Source organism: Humulus lupulus, chromosome X (assembly GCF_963169125.1).
Source record: "Humulus lupulus chromosome X, drHumLupu1.1, whole genome shotgun sequence".
In the NCBI taxonomy this organism is placed as follows: Eukaryota; Viridiplantae; Streptophyta; class Magnoliopsida; order Rosales; family Cannabaceae; genus Humulus; species Humulus lupulus.
Window position 1 is genome coordinate 31,332,071 of NC_084802.1, and position 22,383 is coordinate 31,354,453.

The 22,383-nt window shown below is 39.3% G+C and overlaps 2 protein-coding genes across 3 annotated transcripts; one reads left to right on the forward strand and one right to left on the reverse strand.

The window, feature by feature from the left end:
* Nucleotides 1–883: 883 nt before the first annotated feature.
* On the forward strand, nucleotides 884–4,762 carry LOC133804649 (very-long-chain aldehyde decarbonylase CER1-like). Of its 2 annotated transcripts, none has more exons than XM_062242789.1 (10): nucleotides 884–991; nucleotides 1,124–1,350; nucleotides 1,457–1,689; nucleotides 1,815–2,034; nucleotides 2,141–2,525; nucleotides 3,062–3,169; nucleotides 3,277–3,477; nucleotides 3,805–3,915; nucleotides 4,114–4,287; nucleotides 4,393–4,762. In XM_062242789.1, the coding sequence occupies exons 1-10, from the start codon at nucleotides 932–934 to the stop codon at nucleotides 4,573–4,575; spliced, it is 1,902 nt and encodes a 633-aa protein (XP_062098773.1). In that variant the 5' UTR covers nucleotides 884–931; the 3' UTR covers nucleotides 4,576–4,762. The 2 variants fall into 2 exon arrangements, with proteins under 2 accessions (XP_062098773.1, XP_062098774.1); XM_062242790.1 differs by having other exon boundaries at nucleotides 1,815–2,022.
* Nucleotides 4,763–5,313: 551 nt separating this feature from the next.
* On the reverse strand, nucleotides 5,314–11,739 carry LOC133805677 (uncharacterized). The gene is made up of 4 exons (XM_062243843.1): nucleotides 11,589–11,739; nucleotides 6,463–7,024; nucleotides 6,260–6,351; nucleotides 5,314–5,608 (listed from the first exon to the last, which is right to left on the reverse strand). Exons 1-3 carry the CDS (start codon nucleotides 11,737–11,739, stop codon nucleotides 6,324–6,326), a joined length of 741 nt encoding a protein of 246 aa, XP_062099827.1. The 3' UTR covers nucleotides 5,314–5,608; nucleotides 6,260–6,323.
* Between the last annotated feature and the right edge of the window lie 10,644 nt (nucleotides 11,740–22,383).

Below are 22,383 nucleotides of genomic sequence, written 5' to 3' on the forward strand. Positions count from 1 at the left end.
TTTTTCTGAATCCTTACTCATTTTTTTTCTTGTTGTTACATAATATATATAGAGACTATATATTACCTTATTATTATTTCTAATAATAATAATAGTAATATAATAATATCATAATGATGATAGGAATTAATTTAAGTAATATCTAACTTACTAAATTTGAAAAAATCTATTTTCAAATTATTAATTAATTAAATAAATAAAATAAAACAACATAGATACTTTATCTGCACTGTCTTACACGCATGGCACAGTCCTTGGAGCGGTGCACAGTAGCGGTCGACGGTAGTGAGCGGTGCACTGGAAATATCGACGAAGATAGTTGTGACATATATCAAAACGATCATCTAGATGAGTACATCACAGATGTGCAACCTGTTTTCCCAAATAGTCACAAGTGTCGCCGTAAAACGGTTCCAAAGGGGCGGAGATACCCAAAATCTCGTCGGAGAAAAATTGCGAGTTGACCAGAATGACTTAGTAGGCGATGTTCCTTACTAGTCCAAATTTTCAACACATAGATTAGTTGTAACTCAATTTTTTTTATTATATGAGAGGAGACCTAACACAAGTAGTTTTGAGGAAATTTTAGATAATTTAATGTGTCCAAATTAAAATTCAAATTGAATGTTCACTTACATATTAAAATTCAAACAATAGTTTAGATAAGACATTATTAAAATTATAAATAAAATAAAATGAAAATTTGATTTTAAGTGGTGAGAATGAAAGAAGAAAAAATTTCTCACCAATTAATTGAGGAATACGATCCAGTAGTTTCTTTCTTGATTGCGACGTGAATTAAATTCAATAGTACTGCGCGTGAAATAATGTTCTATATAAAGTACCACTTACATGAGGTGTTATATTTTCTCTTCATCAAATAGTTGAAGAAAAGTGAAAATAAAATTTTCGTAAAGTGTTGGAGTTATATATGGCTTCTACTCCTGGGATCCTTTCCGAATGGCCTTGGAAGCCACTTGGGAAATTCAAGGTTAATCAATTACAAACTATACTTAATAAGTATATTGTTATATACATATGGTGCATATTTTCGTATAAGCTAATGATATATGTATGTATATATACACTCCTATTAATTAACAAACATTTTGTTTTTTTACAGTACTTAATATTGGCACCATGGGTGATTAGGAGCACGTACATGTATGTAACAAAGGAGGATCCAAGAGAGAGAGATTTGTCAACTTTTCTTATTTTCCCATTTTTATTGTCAAGAATGCTTCACAACCAGATTTGGATCTCTCTTTCTCGTTACCGATTAGCCAAAGGAAACAATCGAATCGTGGACAAGAGTCTTGAGTTTGACCAAGTCGATAGAGAAAGAAATTGGTATATTATTAATAATAATACAAATTTATTGTTTATTATTTAAATATATATGTATATTTTCTATTTTTAGTTTTATTTGTTTGATACTATACATATGTATTATTAGGGATGACCAAATATTGTTCAATGGAATACTGCACTACTTGGTAACCCATATACTTCCAAATGGTACAAACGTGCCTACATGGAGGACAGAAGGAGTAATAATGGCTATTCTGCTCCATGCTGGTGTTGTGGAGTTCTTATATTATTGGCTTCACAGAGCTCTTCACCACCATTATCTCTACTCTCGTTATCACTCTCATCACCATTCCTCCATTGTCACAGAGCCCATTACTTGTAAGCTATATATTAATGTACATAGTTATTTAAATATAGTCTTAGACCAGCAGCATTAAGAAAATCTTATAAACAAGAACATATCATTAATGTGTGACATTTTGGTTCTATATATATTATTGCAGCTGTTACTCACCCATTTGCAGAGCATATGTCATATTTCTTTCTATTTGGAATCCCACTATTGACAACTACAGTCAGTGGAACTGGCTCCCAAGCTGTGATATTTGGTTACGTAACTTATATTGACTTCATGAACAATTTGGGTCACTGCAACTTTGAGCTCATTCCCAAGTGGTTTTTCTATGTCTTTCCTCCTCTCAAGTACCTTATGTATACCCCCTCGTACGTAAACTCTCTTTTGAGATAGCTTTCATTATTATATAATCTTAATTATATATATATATTGAGATCTTCACCAGTGTATATAAATATATTTATTTATTGGCAGGTTTCATTCGTTGCACCACACTCAGTTTCGAACCAATTATAGCTTGTTCATGCCAATTTATGATTACATCTATGGAACAGTAGACAAATCTCTGGAAGATTTATATGAAATGTCACTGAAAAGGAAAGAGGAATTACCAAATGTGGTGTATCTAACACATTTGACCACACCAGAGTCCATATACTATATGCAGATAGGGTTTCCTGGTTTGGCCTCTAGGCCTCATGACTACTCTTCCTCAAAATGGTACCTTTGGTTCATGTGGCCTCTCACTGCTTTGTCTTCTCTATTGGCTGGGATTTATGGCCGAACTTTTGTGGTTGAGAGCCACCGTTTTCATAAACTCACACTCCAAACTTGGGTTGTACCAAAGTACAAGAAGCAAGTATGCATACTACATAAATTTTTTAAATTAATCATGATCAAATATTACATTAATATATACTATAACATAACATATATGGCATGGCACTCTTAATGATTATTTCAAATGGATAATTATTTTAATATTATCTATTGCATTAATATCAATTATCCATATTTAAAATTATCAATTAATATTTTTAAAAATAAATTTTGACTTTTTTAAACTGTTGAAAAAACTAATGAACGACAGTAGCATATTTATTAATTATAGAATAAAAAAATCTTATTTAATATTCATTTTTCATTCTATTTTTATTCTTGATTCATTCATTTTATCTATTTCATACAAAAAATTCACTTTGGAATTAATAAGAATAATTAATGTGACTATTATTTTCCATCTAATATTTATTGCCTAATTAATATAAAAAATTCAAAATTATTGATTTTTATATTTTATTTATTTATTTTGATGATCATCATAATCATTGATTTATGGTAACCATCCTATTATATATATATATATATTTATATATATGCACGTATTTGTTTCAGTATTTTCTACAAGGGCAAAAATCATCCATTACCAATTTGATTGAGAAAGCCGTACTTGACGCTGAGGAGAAGGGTGTCAAAGTACTGAGTCTAGGTCTCTTGAATCAGGCATGTTTATTGGCCTAATTAACTCGTAATTGATATTATATATATATATAAATATATGCATATATGATTAATTTTCATATATAATGATTATTTATGTATGTATGCAGACGGAAGAGTCGAATGCATATGGTGAGGTTTACGTGAAAAGACACCCTAAGTTGAAAGTGAAGGTTGTAGATGGCAGCAGCCTAGCAGCGGCTGTAATACTAAACTCCATACCAAAAGGAACGACCCAAATCTTGCTAACTGGCAATCTTACTAAGGTTGCTTATGCCGTTGCTTTTGCTCTCTGCCAGAAGGGTATCCAGGTAATAAAATTACTTTTGTTTAAATGTAAAAACAACACATACTGATGAGCATTTATATATATATATATATAGATATTGTCAAATTTACCGGTAAATTGTGTTTCCTTGACCTTTATTTATTCACCTTTAGGTAATATATATACACAATATTACAAGCTAAAATCGGGCAACAACTATGTATATAAACTAGAATTATGGCTATTATACCATTCACCAAATGATAAAGATATACACAGAATATAAATATTTTAAAAATAGAAGATTATTGTGCTATTCTAATATAATCTTAATATATATATATATATAATGATATGATCATTCTTTCAGGTGGCTTCACCTAAGGATGATGAATACAAGAAACTCAAGGAATCATTTATCAATGTCTCCAGTTCTGCAGAAACTAGTAATTTGGTTCTCACCAAAAAATATTTTCAAAAGGTAATAATAATTAATTAAGAGTGTTGCTATCTATCTATCTATATATATATATATATATATATTTATACGAACAAATGCACGTGAGATAAATAATTATTGGTGTCTCAGTCAGCATATTCTCCATCATGATAATTATGCTATATAATATGTTTATATATATATATATAAAATATTATTAATAATAGATAATGGATGTAGGTTTGGTTAGTGGGAGATGGAATGAATAAAGAAGAACAAGTAAAAGCTCCAAAGGGAACGATATTCATCCCCTTCTCTCAATTTCCACCTCAACCATTTCGCAAAGATTGCTTTTACTACTGCACACCAGCAATGTACACTCCTGCATCTCTTGAGAATCTTCACTCTTGTGAGGTATATAATTTAATTAATTTGAATATACACGATGTTCATGCATGAAAATTGTTTAATTTTATTTGTACGTAGTTAATAAAAAATTAAAATTATATTTATTGGCAGAATTGGTTGCCAAGAAGGGTGATGAGTGCATGGCGTATAGCAGGAATAGTACATGGCTTTGAAGGTTGGAATGAGCATGAGTGTGGCTTTTATACCACTGCCGATATTCATAAAGTTTGGCAGGCCACTCTTCGTCATGGATTTCAACCACTACCAATCACGTTTTCTTGTCTCGAAGTTTAAATTATTATTATTATTCTATATATCTATTTCTTTTCTCTATTGTAGAAGTGAAGAAAGACTATCCTTATATAGATCACTTGTATACATACATGTGATCTTGTTGAAGTTGTGTAATAATATTTTCTGAGTTGATCCATTAAGGATCGATCAATGTTTGTGAACTAGTATAATAAATTATTAATTTAGTGGTGTGTTAGAATTACATATATATATATATATATATATATACTGTAAAATGCCATGTTTCTTGAACCTACTATATTATTACTACGTACAAAAAAAAAGAAAAAAAAACTTCTAATAACACTGAAATCTAAGGCCAAGTGGGTGAGTTTTTATTTAAGCACGGCCGGGACGGGTATTTGGCCCAATAGTATGGGCTGTTCATCGATGTCTTCTTCAACCATAAGAATATACAATTTTATTCTACTATTGCCTGATTTCTGTAGTTTTTTAGGGAAGGAAAAGAGTTGAATACCACATTTGGGGGTCTCTCCCTTTCACTGAACTGATTCAGAAATGGTTCTAAAAATCCTTAACCATTTAGCAAGGCCATTGTCACGACCCGAGCCCTAGGCCGTGACAGATTTGTAATATCCATAACTTGGGTGGTCAAAGGTCAAACTTTGACCCTCGTTGAAAAATAGTTTTTATAAATGATCATTTACTTTATATTAAATCGTACTATAATTATAAGTTAAAATAATGAAATAACTCCTATAATTAGATAGAAAAATATTAGTAATAATAGTATGATCATTTATCATTATACATAAAACAATAATATTCCCACAGTTATGTAATCACCAAATAGTTAAATTTAATAAGTCATAAACACTCAAAATAATACTTAGCATCCACCATTCCTCATCCCTAACTATTTCATAGCTCATTCAGATATACCGATCATTAGATTCGAAGTCGAATACATATATAATGCTCAAAAGATAAGACAATGACCCGAAATAGAAATAGGCTAAACACAATGGCTCCATCGATAATTCATCATTTCCACGTTCGCGTCACTAGGCTCCTGGAATGGGAGAGATAGGGGTGGGCTTATAAAGCTCAGTAGGAAAACAACTAATATCATGGACCCAAAAGTTTAATAAAACTCCTACATAGTTAGCTTTGAAAGCAAAACATATATCATCATGTATAAACCAAAATAGAGAAACCACAAATAATCATAAGAGCATAGCTACAAGTGCACATCACACCGTCCACTAGATCCCTAGTTCCCGTTACCCACCATAGAAAATCCGACATCCTAAACTGGGTAGCCGGACCTGATAACCACCACAAGGGGAAGGCTCAGAACACTGATCTACCTATGATGACACAGAGATTAGGTCGTGAAACAACAACGTGCACCAATCATGATCACTATGGCTCTCATCAGTATAACCAAATGCAGGTAAACATGAAAAGAAAGAAACATATTCCCTTTATATTTTAGAAAATTGGGCAACATAACAGCTACATTTGAATAAACCCAAAAATCATAACCTGCATAAATAAGTGAACAAAATATATATTTGGCACTCGGTGCCTTTAGAACAGATCAGAAAACATGCAGGTTAAGTTTTCAATTTTCAAACATTTTATAAATATCAAAATTGGAATATGTTGAATGCAATTTAATACGAGTAAAATAAGTCTAATAGTCTAGTTGAATCCCTACCTCTTTAGAATTTAATCCGAGCCCAAAGCAACGCTCCTAAGCTTATCGATGATCTTAGAATGATTTAGTCCGATTTTAATATCACGTTTTTCCTACGTGCACCAAATGAGGAAACGATTATCATCATAGCATTCCTTATTCAAAATCGTGTCCAATGACATATAATATGACTATATTTAAAATTTCAAGTTTCGGAACCTCACCCAAGCGGTGCACAATAGCTGTTGGTGACGGTACCAGAAACGTCAACGAATATATGCATGGCATATATCAAAACGATCATCCCGACGAGTACATCACGAAAGTACAGCTCCTTTGCCCAAATGACCTCCGGTGTCACCGGAAAATGCTTCCAAAGGGGCGAAGATACCCAAAATCTCGCTGAAGAAAAATGGTGAGTTGACCGGAATGACTTAGTGGGCGACGATCCTCTCATGATGCTGATTCCAACGGCACCACCCACTCGCCAAACGGTGGTCTGAGTTCGCCGGAAAGTCACCTCAAAGTTTCGACGGCGAAACTTCGGAGTGGCTGTATAGGCGCGTCCTTGCTCCGATGGCCACCAAACTTTGGGGTTTCCGTCAACGCCAGTCAGGGAAGCTGCAGCTCCCGGCGTGTCGGAAATGGCGCTCCGGCGGTGATCCAACTGATTGTGCCCGTGACTGGTTTGGAGAGAAAACGAAGGAAAGAAAAGAAAAGAAAAAGGAAGAAGAAGAAGAAGGGGTTTCGGGGAGAGAAAAGGGAAAAGAAGAAAAAAAATGAGTACTGACTCATTTACTCAGGTGGGTCCCACCCACAAAAAAAATAATTTAAATAATATTTTTTTTCTTTTTCTGAGTCTCTACAGCCATCATCTCTTAACATGTGTAAAATAGCAGCAATTAAAACTATTAAGTCTAAAATTCTCAAAGATAAACTAAGGCTACACCAAAAATCCCGTGGACAAGTCTTACCACCATGACCATCGTTCTCTCTTTCTATATCTTTAAAGATCGACGGTAGGTGCCACCATTGTTGGATCCTGGTTTTTGATGAATTTGAAATTTGTATTAGGCATTAACTTGAAGAGTTAGTTAGGATCAACTCTGTTTTACTTGTTAGTTAAAAGTGTTCTGTAAGTCTCTTTAGTTAGTGTGCTCTGTTAGTTTAGATTCTTTAACTACTTTCTGTCACTCCAATAGCTTCTTTTCTCTTCTATCTTTCTTATTATATATGTAAAGCTGGTTTAGTAAGAAGTTCAATTAATTCATATTCAACTTTTGAGATTGTTTCTTATAATTCTCCTCTTATTTTCTCTCAACTCTGAATTGTTAGTGTTCCTACCTAATGTGTTATTATGCATGCATTATTGGCCATATATAATAGTCATACGATTTGTATATTATTTTAGCTTAGCTCTTACCCATAATATTAAATGTAGTTTCTAGTTCAAATATTTGATGAACTAATTCTGTTAAAAAAAAATTGGCATTTAAAATGTAAATATTATTCAATAACGTCTTACCGTATCACACAATTTTTATACTTGGATATACTATCTGTTTCTGTTGTATATAATCCTAATAGCAAAGAACATTACTACAAGTCGTTTCTACTGCCCTTTTCAAAACGACACCGAACTCTTGTGTAGCGTCTATAACAGAATTACCCAACTCTTGGTCCTATATACATTCGCTGTCCTCTTCTTAAAAAGCCAAGTTTTCATTCTGTTTAAACGTGGTCTTTGAGAGTGTGCAAGATTCAAGAGAAAGTAGTGTTTTCAGACTTTGTGGAGAATAATTGAGAGGCGTTGCTCAGTACGAGTGAGTAGTGTTTGAGAATTGAGAATTTACTGTGGTTGTAAACTATTTGCTCTGCCATTTATGTAAAGAGTTTTGTGAAAGAGAGAAAAGTGTTGTAAATACTTGTACTCTTTTTTTCACTTAGTGACTGGTCACGGTCTATTTCGATCGAATCAGTAGTATAAACTTGGTGTCTATTGCTCTTTCTTTCTTGGTTCTTGATTCTGTGATTGTGCTGTGTTTGTCACCTTCAGTCTTCGTGGTGGAGGTTTGCTTTTTTGATTCTTGGGCAGCAAGCTCATTTATGCTATATGTATATATACACTTGGTCTAATTAGTATATCCTAGTAGGCTAAAAGTAGATAACCAATAAGAGAATACAGAGCTTAGAGCACTTCCAATGGTTATTTCCAACGCCTCGAGCCTGATATTCTCCTAAAATTTGGTTGACCACCAACTGCGAATCACTGTATCAGTGTATTGCCTTTGCCTTGAGTTCCTTGGCTATTCGAAGTCCTGCCAATAGTGCTTCATACTCAGCCTCGTTATTAGATGCTTCGAAGCTGAACCTTAAGGCAGAATGAAATCGATTTCCTGCTGGGGTGATTAGTATGATTCCTACCCCCGATCCATTTTCGTTGGAAGATCCGTCGACATAAAGTTTCCACAGCTCGCGGGATGGGGTTATAACCTTGTCGACAGACACACTAGTACATTCTACAATGAAATATGCCAGGGCTTGTCCCTTAATGGTCATTCTCGGGTGATAAGTGATCTCGAACTGTCCGAGTTCGACTGCCCCTTTTAACAATCTGCCCGAGGCCTCTGGTTTGGACAAAACTTGTCGCAGTGGTTGGTCAGTCAACACATGGATAGGGTAAGCTTGGAAGTAAGGTTGGAGCTTTCGAGATGAATGGATCAGGTTGAGAGCCAGTTTTTCTATTAAAGGGTATCTCGATTCTACCCCTAGTAAGCTTTTGCTGACATAGTACACTGGTTGTTGTACCTTCTTGTCTTCTTGGATGAGCACAGAACTAATGGCGTGCTCGGTAGTAGCGAGATACAAGTATAAGACTTCTCCAGTGATAGGTTTTGACAAGATCGAAGGTTCCGCGAGGTATTTCTTTAAATCTTGGAAGGCGAGCTCGCATTCCTCTGTCCACTCGAACTTTTTGCCTCCTCTCAAAAGGTTGAAGAATGGAAGACAACAGTCTGTAGATTTAAAAACAAATGTACTTAATGCCGCCATCCGTCCAGTTAAACTCTAGACATCTTTATGCTTTCGAGGCGAGGGCATATCAATTAATGTCTGGATCTTGTCAGGATTAATCTCTATTCCTCGCGCGTTTACTATAACGCCTAGAAACTTTCCCGAAGATACTCTGAAAGAGCACTTTTGGGGGTTGAGTTTCATGTTGTACTTTCGTAACACGGTAAAGCATTCTTCGAGGTCATCTACATGGTTATCGTTATGTTTAGACTTGACTAGCATGTCATCACCATAAACTTCCATGTTAATACATATCTGCTCGGAGAACATTCTGTTCACGAGTCTTTGGTACGTTTCTCCAGCATTTTTAATCCTGCAAGGCTTGACATTGTAAAAGTGTAGCCCTTCATTGGTTACAAAACTTGTATGCTCTTGGTCCAGTGCGTGCATGGCGATCTGGTTATATCCAGAATAAGCACCCATGAACGACATAAGGCCGTGTCCAACTGTGGCATCTACGAGCTGATCGATCTGAGGTAAGGGAAAACAGTCCTTGGGGCATGCCTTGTTGAGGTCGGAGTAGTCGATGTAGGTTCGCCACGTTCCGTTGGGTTTCAGAACCAATAATGGGTTGGTGATCCAATCAGGATAGAAGGCATCTCGTATGAACCAATTTGCTTTTATCTTGTCGACTTCTTCCTTTAGGGCTTTCTTTCTATCATCGTCCAGGAGTCTTCATTTTTGTTGCTTCAGGGGGAAGCTCTTGTCAATATTAAGTGTGTGACTTATCACATTTGGACTTATCCCTACCATGTCCGAATGCGACCATGCGAAGACATCCTGGTTCTTCTTTAAGAAATAAATTAATTGCTACTTCACCTTTTCCAAAAGGTTTTTCCCTACCTTCACAGTCTTTGTGGGATCGAATTCTTTGAGCTTGACCTCTTCGAGCTCTTCAAGTGGCTTGAGGTTAGCACTTTCCTCTATTATGGGGTCGATTTCTTCATCTATTTCGAAGACTGTCCCGTCCTTGTTCCAAATTATGACAAGTGCCTGTGCACTTGTTTGTTTCTTCCCTCTAACGGAAATTCTATAGCATTCCCTTCCTGCAAGGTGGTCCCCTTTCAAAGTCCCAACGCCACCAGAAGTCGGGAACTTGATGGTCAAATGCCTAACAGAAGAAACTTACCCCAGCCCAACTAGGGCGGGTCTCCCGAGCAGTACATTGTAGGCAGATGGAAGATCCACTACTACGAACTCCATCATCTTGGTTATAGAGACTAGATAGTCTCCCAAGGTAACAGGGAGTTCAATGGATCCCATATAGGCAATCCCTTCTCTTGAAAAGTCGTACAGTGTGGTTGCACAGGCTTTTAGGTCGCGAAGCGCAAGTCCCATCTTTTCTAAAGTGGATTTATAGAGGATATTCACCGAGCTCCCATTATCAATCAGGACTCGGTGCACCCTCTTTTTCGCGAGCTAGAGGGTGATGACCAAGGGGTCATTATGGGGAAACAAGACATGAGACGCGTCCTCTTCAGTGAAAGTTATGGGTTGATTTTCAACCCTTTGTTGTTTCAGAGCTCTTGGTTTGGGTTCGTAGGGAGAACCGTCACCAGTTTTTAGCTCATTTACATATCTTTTTTGGGCATTCTTGCCCGATCCTGCGATATGTGGTCCCCCCGAGACGGTTATGCCATCTTCTCCATCAATCGGAGGGAGTCGCTCGTTCTCCCGAGCTCGGGAGTTATTGTTCTGGGCAGGTGGTGCGGCCGCTGCCCTTTGGCTGGTAGAAGCTTGGTTAGGATTTTAGTTTCTTATGTATTGCCCGAAATAACCTCTCAAGATCAAGCCTTCGATCTCGTCTTTTAATGACATTCATCGGTTGTATGTCCGATATCCCGATGGAATCTACAGTACTTACTAGAGTCTCTTTTTGCCTTTTGGTTCCTCATGGGGTCAGGTCATCTGAATGGGACCTGACTTTCATTAACCAGGTAGATATTCTCCCGAGACTCATTGAGCTCGGTATACACTTTGTATACGAAGAAGTATCTTTCCCCTTTCTTCTTCTTTCCTCCATCTACATCGGGGTTATTCCCTTTGTTTTTCTTTGTCTTAGAAGGGTTGTCCATGGGGGGTTTTTAAGTTATGGGGTCCGCCGAGGTCGAGGCAGAGTTTATGTTTGTTGTTGTAGTTATAGGCTGAGAGGTCATATTCAATGCTGACCTCGCCTCCTCTACATTAACAAACCTTTGAGCTCTTCGATTGAACTCGGTTAAGGACTTGACATGTTTTCTTTGTAAGTCTTCCCAGAGAGGACTTCCTGACATTATACCGGCCTGAACGACCATTAAATGACCACTATCGTCGACATCTCGAGCTCGAGCCACTTCTAGGTTAAACCTTGTGTGGTAACCTTTAAGTGACTCATTTGGCTGCTGGCGGACATTGGTTAAGGATGAAGCCTCAGGCCTAATGCTGACCATGGCTTTAAATTGTTTCTTAAAATCTTTCGGCAATTGATCCCAGGATGCGATCGAATGTCTTTTGAACTTTTCAAACCAATTTTTTGCTAGTCCTGTGAGAGTGGCTGGGAACAGCATACACCTGAGTTCGTAGCCCACATTACTGGCTTGCATAATTGTGTTGAACGTGCTCAGATGGCTATAGGGATCTGAATTTTCGTCAAATGGTGGGACATGAGGAATCCTAAACCCTTGGGGAAACGGAGTGTTGGAGATATGCGGGGCAAACGGCTCGAGTTCTTCATCGAACTCTTCATCCTTTTCTCGGCTACGCTCGTTCTGCAAGAGCCTGAATCCTCTCTCCAACTGTTCAATCCTTTTTTGGACTGGATCTATAGGAGGCCTGGCCTGGACCTGAGGGGGCTGGTTATCGTTGATAACAATTCCAACTCCCTGTCTAGGTGTAGGATTGTAAATTGGCTGCTTGCGACCGTTCAGATGATCTCGTAGATCTGGGTTCGGGGGATTATCTCGCCCCCGGTTATGGTTTAAGTGTTCCCGCAGATCAGGGTGATCTCCTCGATTCCCAGCATTTCTTGGCTCGGTGTTGTATATACTCATGGACATAGTGTAATCCGAGATTTCACTGACATGGCTCGTTGCTTGGTTATTACGAGATGGGTTTCCTGCTAGTCTCCTCGTCTCAACAGTTTGAGATCGTGACATTTCGCATCTCGTAGGTTGAGGAGCCCTGCGCTCTCGGGCAGCTTCTCCTCCATTTCCCTGTTCGCAGCCAGCCCGTCAATCCCTATCTTGGTGGATAGGTCGCGGAACCCTCTGTACTGGCGAGGGATGCCTTATTGGCGATGGTGGGTGCCTTATAGGAGAAGGTGGCTGTCTCCCATTGTGAGGCCTAGATGGTCCCGAATTCGCCCGATCAGGTTCTGGGACATTCTGCGTGACACCAGGATTTGGGGTCCGAGTCACTGAGGGGGCTCGGTTATTCCCCATTCCCGCTTGTGCCTCTACAGTCGGGTTGGCAGTAGTCTCAGCCCAGTTTCCCCTCCGAGGTCTCGGCGGAACAGGAATGGACGTTGGTGGTGGTGCTTGTCCCGCCCTCCTGGCGGCTGTATTCTTACAAGGGCGCCCCTAGGCCTACGAGGTGGGGCCTGAGTGTCTCGAGGAGGTGGGGCCTGAGTGTCTCGAGGAGGCGCCTGTGCTTCAGTAGCTAGTCTGGCTAGCTCTTCATTGCGTTTTGTAGCTTCCACTAACTATTTACGCAGTTGGCGATTCTCAAGTTCCACAATTGGAACATATCTCTCGGGATTATAATACATGTCCTCGTCGGCCCTGGGAGCAAGTGGTCCCTGAGAATTGGATGAGTCACTCCTTTTGTCGGGATCGGGATCCACCATAGGCTGCTTTCCAGGCCGCCGGAGGTATTCTTCATCATGAGGAATTTCCTTCTCAGGTATATTAGGATCGCTTGCCGCGGCCATTGCTGATCCGAGAGGCTCTCTGACTAAATAGGTTCACGTCTCCGTTTAATAGCACTCAATGAAAGCACCAAAATTTTGACGCCATTTTTTGTCAACTTAATAAAGAAGAGCAATTAATAACAATTAATATAGCAAAGGAAGTGAACAAAAAAGAATGAAGACAAGATCTTTTTACGTGGTTCAGCAGTTGAAATCTGCCTAATCCACGAGTCTATGTTATTAGTTCTTTGGATTTTTCTAGAAATTCTCAGAGAATAGTTGCCCAGAGTTTTCTCTCCAAATCTCAATATTTCGGTCATTTTCAAATGAAGTTTACATCTCTATTTATAGAGAAGGTTTCAGAATTCGTTCCCACATATTTCGGGAAGATATTCTGTAAATCAAATAATATAATGCCAATAAATGCATTATTTTCTACGTGCACGGTAATATCCCATAGAATGTGGGATTGAATAACTAATTACATCATATCCCTTAAACATAGGGATTTTACAACAATAAGTACGTTCACACATAACCGACTAGCTTAGACACTAGATCCATACGCCTTCGAGACTATTTGTCTATCACGAGCTTGTCATCTTACTTCGCTTATGCTCCCAACAATTAACCATTGACGAAGCCATCACCTTCGAGCTTACACCTGTTGAGCTCGAACCATCTTGTCTGAGGGCAAGAGATGCATCAAGGGACTTATACAAGTGTTTGAACCCTTACTTATCGCGAGTTGCAAGTTCACTTTATAGGCTCGAAACACCTGCGAGGCTACATACTATTCGAACTCGCGAGGTCTCTGACTGGTGAACCATATAATGACTTTGCTTATTTCGAGCTTACACCTTACGAACCTAAATTTCAAGACCAAGATTCCCATTCTCGAAATCTGGGTGTAACAATATCCTAATTTCATAAGTACCTATTAATTAAATACAAACAAATAAAATACTCAACAAGCATAATTCTATCCTTAGCAATTATTAAATCCTAAAAAAATTGGGTAGAGTTTCATCTGTTTCTATAACATATTCCAATTTCATAAGTACATATTAATCCAACACAAACAAACACAATAATCAATAAGCGTAATTTTGCCCTTATCAATTAATAAATCCTAAAAAAAAAAATTGGGCAGAGTTTCATCTGTTTCTATAACATATTTCAATTTCATAAGTACCTATTAATTCAACACAAACAAACACAAAAATCAACAAGCATAATTCCGCCCTTATCAATTAATAAATCCGAAAAAAAATGGGCAGAGTTTCCTCTGTTTCTATAACATATTCCAATTTCATAAGTACCTATTAATTTAACAGAAACAAACACAACAATCAACATGTATAATTCCATCCTTATACCACCGCAGCACACAAATTTCCCAGAACCTACTTCACTAATTTTCAAACCTAATTTCCACTAAATTCAATATGGTTTAACTATAATTATATAAATACGTGCAACAGTAATAAATAAAAATAAATTTCTCACTCACCTTAAAATTAATCTTTAAGCTAGTAACCACCAATGAAAACCAAATTACATCCAAAACAATAACCGTCCTAAAAATAATTTAAACAAAATTAAATATTATAATTATTGAGTTTATAATAACTAGTACCAAACATTAAAACATTGTTGACGCCGTTTTTCATCAACTTAAATAGTAGAGCAATTAAACAATAAAATATTGGTGCAAATGAACCACAAGGAAAACAAAAGGATTTTTACGTGGTTCAGCAGTTAACTCTACCTAGTCCACGAGTATGTGTTATTAAGACTTGGGAGTTTTCTGGAAACTTTTCAGAGAAGAGTTGCCCAGAGTTTTCTCTCAAGAAATCATAATTTAGTCTTTTACAAATAGTGATTCCTTCTCTATTTATAGAGAAGGTTGCAGAATTCATTCCCACATATTTCGGGAAGATATTCTGTAAATCAATTGAAATAATGATATTAAATGTATTATCTCCTATATAAATGGAAACGTCCCATGAAGATCGGGAACGAATAACATATTAAATGGTATCCCTTAAATATTGGGATTTTACAACAACCAACATGTTCACACGTAATGGGTTATCCCAGATGATTCATCAAATCTTTCGAGATCAGCAATTGGCATTGAGTCTGTCGAGACCATCTGTCAATCACGAGCTTGCCACCTAACCTGTGCTATGCTCGAGATAAATAGATGCTGACGAGGCTATCACATCCGAGCTTGCACTTCCCGAGCTCGAGCTATCTCGCTTGAAGGCAATCGGTGAAAAATATACTCAAGTGTCAAGCCATTGCGAGCTTAGAGAAATCTCGAGGATACACATCCTCGAGATCGTTGTTTGCTTCAGAGAGGTTTAACGGTTGGACCATATGATAACCGCATGTATTTCGAGCTCACACCTAACGAGCCCAGTTTTCGGGGGTCATAACTTCTCATCTCGAAATTTGGGTGTAACATTTTGCCCCCTCAAAAGTATCAGTTCGAATCCCGTGAGAAGGAAACTTTTGAACTGCCTTTCTTGGAAACTGTACCATCAATTGTACTCGAGTGTAGACATGCGTTAGCCAGGTATTGGATGGTCACAGTACTTGAGTGCCTTTTACATCACACGCACGTCCATCCGCCTAGCAACTTTATGGCGACATTCTTCCATTTGTCCCTGGCCATTTGATCAGTTATCAAAATTGGCCAAGGCTTCAGATCGTTTCGCCGTTTGGTATCCTTTGGGGACCTATATATACGCCATCGTCTTCTTCATTTCACTTTTACATTTTCAAGCTTCCAAAGAGAAGTGAAGAACAAAAACCCATTCTACTATTGTATGTTCTCCAAGCCGAGGAAACAAAGCACCGTCGGCCTGTTCGATTCCGTGAGATCGTTTTTGCAACCTCTCCTTCGATCTTCGATTTCTTTGTATCCACCATCTTCATTGTGTAAGTTTTTATTTTGATCCCCATATGTCTGTGTATATACTTTGTTTTTTCCATGCATGTCTTATGTTGTTGCACTTAAGCACATTTACTATTTTTGCACTAGAATGCTTCAATCAATACCGTGTAGTTTTTAGGCTCTTATGTTGTCATGGATTTTCCAAACCCAGAATTTGCATGAACGATGCAAATTCAGCTCTTTTACTGGGTTATCTTAATTTCGAATATCGTATCGTGTAGAACAAGAAACTAGGTATAGAATTATTGTTTTCAAATTGCACGTTTCCCAAAAATATCACTTTTTGAGTAACCGCCAACTTTTTTCCCTAAAAATCCTGGATTCTCAAAAATAAATCCACCTTTCCCTCTTTACGTGAAATACACGCTCTGAGCCTGATCTCGTTCTTTTGATCGAGCTCATTCCATATCTTCGATCATTCGAGCTTAGGTTGTCTTGATTTTCATTCTTAATCTCTTGTTCGTCTGGTCCTCACCCTTTTGTTCTCTTGCTAGATGTCGCAGAACTCAGAAGAGCGGCGGGGGTCAAAATTTGCGATTCCTTACTCACCGACAACTCCGAGCCCAGAGTCACCTTTTACTCGGAACCAGCGCTTGATACGGGAGCACGAACTTAGGTGTGAGCAAGAAGACACCCGAGCTCATTTCTGACGCCAAATTGACGAGGTTGAGGAGAGAAAAAGGAAAAAACTCAGGGTCGCGATCAATCCAGACCCGGACCCCGAGCCCAGACCAATCCCTCTCAACCCTACTCTTAAAGTGACGGTTGCATTCAGACCGGGCGAGCTCAAATTTTCACTGATGGAAGATCCATCAAACCCCCCATCTACCTCGCAGCCAACCACTAATCCCACCTCGAGGGAAGAATTTTTTGAGGCCGAGCATTATTGGAGCTCGGTCTCCTCATTGGGGCAGATCTCTGACATCTTGGCCCTCCACAGAATTGGATTATCGGGCTCGCTAAGGTGTCAAGCTCCTACCTCCCACGAGCGAAGCTGCTGCGCCCCGGGAGATGGTAATCCCGACAATAAGTTGAAATACGTGGCTTGGAGCCAAGAACATATGAGGGCAGGGGCCTTATTGCCCCTGAAGTCCTTTTTTAAGGACTTTTTAGATTTTTTTGGGCCTGCTCCCTTCCAACTTATATGGGGTTTTGTCAGCCCTGAGGTCGCTTTACCACGAGCTACACATTCTTTTGTTGCTAGTAGTATTATTGATAGACTGTGTAGACCCTGTGATTTTTATGCTGTGGGGTTTGGAACTTTGTTACCCACTGAAGAGTTAGTGGTATCCAGGAGATGAGTTAGATCTTTGCCAGTGACAGTGGAGGGCAGAGATTTATCAATGGATTTGATAGAGTTTGTTATGACTGACTTCGATATGATATTGGGTATGGATTGGTTCGTAAAGTATGGGGCAACCATTGATTGCAGAAGGAAGATGGTCACCTTTGAGCCTGAAGGTGAGGATCCTTTTGTGTTTGTTGGTGCTATGCATGGACCTCGCGTACCTATGATTTCTATATTGAGGGCTAGGGATCTATTGCAAGGAGGTTGTATTGGATTCTTAGCCAGTGCGGTTGATACCACTCAGGTCGTGCCAGTGAGACTGGAAGAGACTAGACTTGTATGTGAATTTCTGGATGTGTTTCTAGAAGATTTGCTAGGGTTTCCACCGCATAGAGAAATTGAGTTCGTTATAGAACTGGCACCAGGAATGGAGCCAGTGTCTAGAGCGCCTTACAGAATTGCCCCAGCTGAGTTAAAAGAATTAAAAGTACAGTTGCAAGAGCTGTTAGATTTGGGTTTTATCAGACCTAGCTTCTCACCTTGGGGTGTGTCAGTTCTGCTTGTAAAGAAGAAGGATGGTTCTCTGAGAATGTGCATTGATTACAGGGAACTGAATAAGCTGACAATTAAGAACAAGTATCCTTTGCCAAGGATAGATGATTTGTTTGATCAGTTGCAAGGTAAGAAGGTATTCTCAAAGATTGACCTTCGTTCTGGTTATCATCAGTTGAGGGTCAAGGAAGGAGATATACTGATGATTGCTTTTCATACCAGGTATGGGCATTATGAGTTCTTAGTTATGTCTTTTGGATTGACTAATGCCCCTGCCGCTTTTATGGATCTGGTGAACAGAGTGTTCAAGGATTATCTGGACCAGTTTGTGATCGTCTTTATCGATGATATTCTGGTATATTCTCAGACTGAGTCAAAGCATGAGCAACATCTGAGGTTGGTTCTACAGAGACTGAGGGAACACAGACTGTTTGCTAAGTTCAAGAAATGTGAGTTCTGGTTATCTCAGGTATCCTTTCTTGGGCACATTGTCAGTAAGGAGGGGATTAAAGTAGATCCAGCGAAGATTGAAGCGGTCAGAGCTTGGCCAAGGTCAAAGAATGCTTCTGAGGTTAGAAGTTTCCTTGGATTGGCAGGTTATTATAGGCGGTTCGTGGAAGGGTTCTCAAAGATTGCTATTGCATTGACTGAGCTGACCCGCAAGAGTCATAAATTTGTGTGGTCAGATAAATGTGAGAACAGCTTCCAGGAACTGAAGCAGAGGTTGATTACAGCTCCGATTCTGAGTCTTCCGACAGATCAGGAGAAGTTTGTGATTTATTGTGATGCTTCTCATCCGGGTTTGGGCTGTGTTCTGATGCAGTCTGAGAAGGTAATTGCTTATGCTTCTCGTCAGTAGAAGGAGTATGAAAAGAGATATTCCACTCATGACTTAGAGTTAGCAGCTGTGGTCTTTGCTTTAAAGATATGGAGGCATTATCTCTATGGAGAGAAGTGTGAGATCTATACAGACCACAAGAGCCTGAAATACTTCTTCACTCAGAAAGATTTAAATATGAGACAAAGACGTTGGCTAGAGTTAGTAAAAGATTATGATTGCGAGATTCTTTATCATCCAGGAAAAGCCAACGTGGTAGATGATGCTTTAAGCCGGAAGGGTCCGGGACAGATTCATGGTATGAGGCTGATAGCCAGAGAGTTAGCAAATGATATGACCAGAGCTGGTATAGAGTTGCTGGTGGGCCAGTTGGTTAATATTACGCTACAATCTACGCTGTTGGAGAGAATTAAGGAGGGTCAGCTGAGTGATCCACAGCTGATCAAGATTAGAGAGGATGTTCTGGCTGGAGCATCCAGGGATTATACATTGTCTGAGTTAGGCTTGTTGAGATACAAGGGGCAGATATGTGTTCCGTTAGACACTGCTTTGAGGCGAGAGATTCTGGATGAATCTCATACTACACCTTACTCTTTGCATCCAGGCACCACGAAGATGTATCAGGATGTGAGATTGTTGTATTGGTGGCTAGGGATGAAGAGAGATGTAGTAAAGTATGTGGCTAAGTGCTTGACTTGTCAATAGGTCAAGGCTGAGCATCAGAGGCCGGCAGGGTTATTGCAGCCTCTGGATATCCTAGAGTGGAAGTGGGAAGACATCACGATGGATTTCGTGGTGGGCTTACCCAGGACTGTTGCTCAGCATGATTCTATGTGGGTGATAGTGGATCGCTACACCAAGTCAGCTCATTTCTTGCCAGTGAGGACTACTTATACAGTTGATCAGTATGCAGATCTCTATGTGAGAGAAATCTTGCGCCCCCATGGAGCGCCGAGGTCGATTGTGTTAGATCAGGACCCCACTTTTACTTCCAAGTTCTGGGGAAGTTTACAAAAGGCCATGGGGACACAGTTGAAGTTCAGTACTACTTATCATCCTCAGACAGATGGGCAATCTGAGAGGACAATCTAGATATTAGAAGACATGTTGAGAGCATGTGTACTGGACTTTGGTGGATCTTGGAGTAAGTATCTACCTTTGATAGAATTCTCCTACAACAACAGTTATCAGTCTACCATTGGGGTTGCACCTTATGAGATGCTGTATGGTAGGAAGTATAGATCTCCCATTCATTGGGATGAGACAGGTGAAAGGAGATACTTGGGTCCTGAGGCAGTTCAGAGGACCAGTGAGGCCATTGAGAAGATTAGAGCTTGGATGCTCGCTTCCCAGAGTAGGCAGAAGAGTTTTGCAGATCCCAAGCGTAGGAGCGTGGAGTTCCAAGTGGGAGACTATGTCTTCCTTAGAGTCTCGCCATGGAAAGGGGTGAGAAGGTTTGGGAAGAAAGGCAAGCTAAGCCCCAGGTTTGTAGGTCCATTTGAGATCCTGGAGAGGATTGACCAGGTGGCTTACAGATTGGCTTTGCCTCCGGCGTTGTCAGCCGTGCATAATGTATTCCATGTTTCAGCTCTTCGGAGGTATGTATCTGATGTGAATCATAATTTGAGTTATGAAGACCTGGAGCTTGAGCCAGATCTCTCCTTTGAGGAGCAGCCAATTCAGATACTTTACAGAAAGGATAAGGTCCTCAGAAATAAGACGATACCTTTGGTTAAGGTGTTGTGGAGGAACAGCAAGGTCGAGGAAGCGACCTGGGAGCTGGAGTCAGATATGCAGAGTCAGTATCCCAAGCTGTTCAAGTAAATTTCGAGGATGAAATTTCTGTAAGGAGGGGATAGTTGTAATGCCCCGAAATCCCTAATGCGGTTTAATGGCGGGATTAGTAGGTCGGGAGGGCCATAACTATTTAATTATGCCATTAAATTAATATATGCATGTTTATGTGAATTATATTATAATATGATGTTATATACATGCATGTGGGTCCACATTTGTTTATTAAACTGTTTTGGCAATTTGGCCCATTTAGGGCATATTTGTATAATTTGGTGTATATTGTGATTTATGAATGAGATTCCATTATTATGGAGATATATTCGAGCTATTCGACATGAGACGGTCCTATATAATGGATTAGCGGTTTTGTCATAACGGGGTCAATTATTGGGTAATAAGAATGTTTATTTGATGATAAATAAATTGGGAGTATTTGAGATTAGGAGGAAATTCTGGAAGTTTTGACTATAATACCCCCGGGAGTGTTTTCGGGACCCCGAGCACTAGGTTTTATTTGACGTTACTTAAGCTTGAAGTACCTTGTCAGATAGAACGTACGTTAGAAAACCTCTCGTTCTTTTCCGTTAGTTCATTTTTACCGTTCAAAGCCTTTTCGAATAAATCTCGAGTTCTAGGAGTCAGAATTAAGCGAGGATCGAGGCATAGCGATCCTAGGAAAGATTAGAAGCTTCTTCACCGAAGGATTTGACGAGAAATAACCCAATCTAAGGTAATCTAAGTTTTAAGTTTTGAGCTTTTAGAGTTTCTAAGCTTAGAATTGGATTTTGTGAAACGTTGAGTTTTTGGTTCGATTGAACCTTGGGATTTGATGGTTTTGGATCATTGGGAAGCTTGGGAACTTTGATTTGATGATTTGGAAGTGTTTAGGTATGTTTTTGGAGGGTTTGGGAAGATGAAAATCATGTTTGGGCAGGTTCTGGGTTGGGGGCCGCGGCCCTGTTCTTGGGGTGCCGCGGCCCTAGCTCGAAGAAGCAGGTGGGAGAATTTGCCTTTGCTGGGCGCCGCGGCCCTTGCTCCTGGAATGGCTGGGGGCCGCGGCCCAAGGTGTTAGGGCTGCAGCCCTTGAGCAGGGTTGAGCCCGTTTGAGTGTTTTGGCCCCGGGAACATGGTTTTAGGCTCGGGATCGTTCCTACTACCCGGATTAGTGAGGATTGATGTCTCAGAGGCTAGATCTTGGTTTGGGAACCCTTGATTATCATTTTATTGATGATGTCACATATTTGGTTATGAATAGGTGACCGCTAAAGGACTAAAAGTCAGATCGTTCGCAAGGGTTGTTCTTTTATTCATTCTCGCTCGAATCAGAGGTAAGAGAACTGCACCCTGTGTATGTGACATGCATGATTGTTATTGAGGCATGTTGATTGATAAATGTGGACATGGATTGCATATTAAATGCTAGTGAATGTTGTTTACTTGTATATGGCACTGAGTAGTCAGGGACACTGACCTAAGAGTCAGATACGGGATAAGCGTCCTGAATGCAAGGCCAAATGAAGATTAGATCTAATCGATATCAGCGTTGAATGACTCTAAGGCATTAACGCTGGACCGACCCTAAGGTTGATGAACTTATAAGCGCTTGGCTAGTCTAATACTAGTTACTTAGAGCCATGGCCAAAGGCCTAGGTGACCGTTTGTCACATGGCTAGGGAACGATGTTCCATAGTTATGACTCTAGGGTCATGAGGAAGGTTATGTTGGTGACTAGTCATCATGCACCTAT

Coding starts and splice junctions, on each gene's coding strand:
- LOC133805677 (XM_062243843.1), bottom strand. CDS start 11,739: ATGGTCAGCATTAGGCCTGAGGCTTCATCCTTAACCAATGTCCGCCAG. Junction 7,025..11,588: donor TTTAATGGTCGTTCAGGCCG/GTATAATGTCAG, acceptor TAAATGAGTCAG/TACTCATTTTTTTTCTTCTT. Junction 6,352..6,462: donor AGCTATTGTGCACCGCTTGG/GTGAGGTTCCGA, acceptor TGGTGCACGTAG/GAAAAACGTGATATTAAAAT.
- LOC133804649 (XM_062242789.1), top strand. CDS start 932: ATGGCTTCTACTCCTGGGATCCTTTCCGAATGGCCTTGGAAGCCACTT. Junction 3,170..3,276: donor GTCTAGGTCTCTTGAATCAG/GCATGTTTATTG, acceptor GTATGTATGCAG/ACGGAAGAGTCGAATGCATA. Junction 3,478..3,804: donor TCTGCCAGAAGGGTATCCAG/GTAATAAAATTA, acceptor TCATTCTTTCAG/GTGGCTTCACCTAAGGATGA.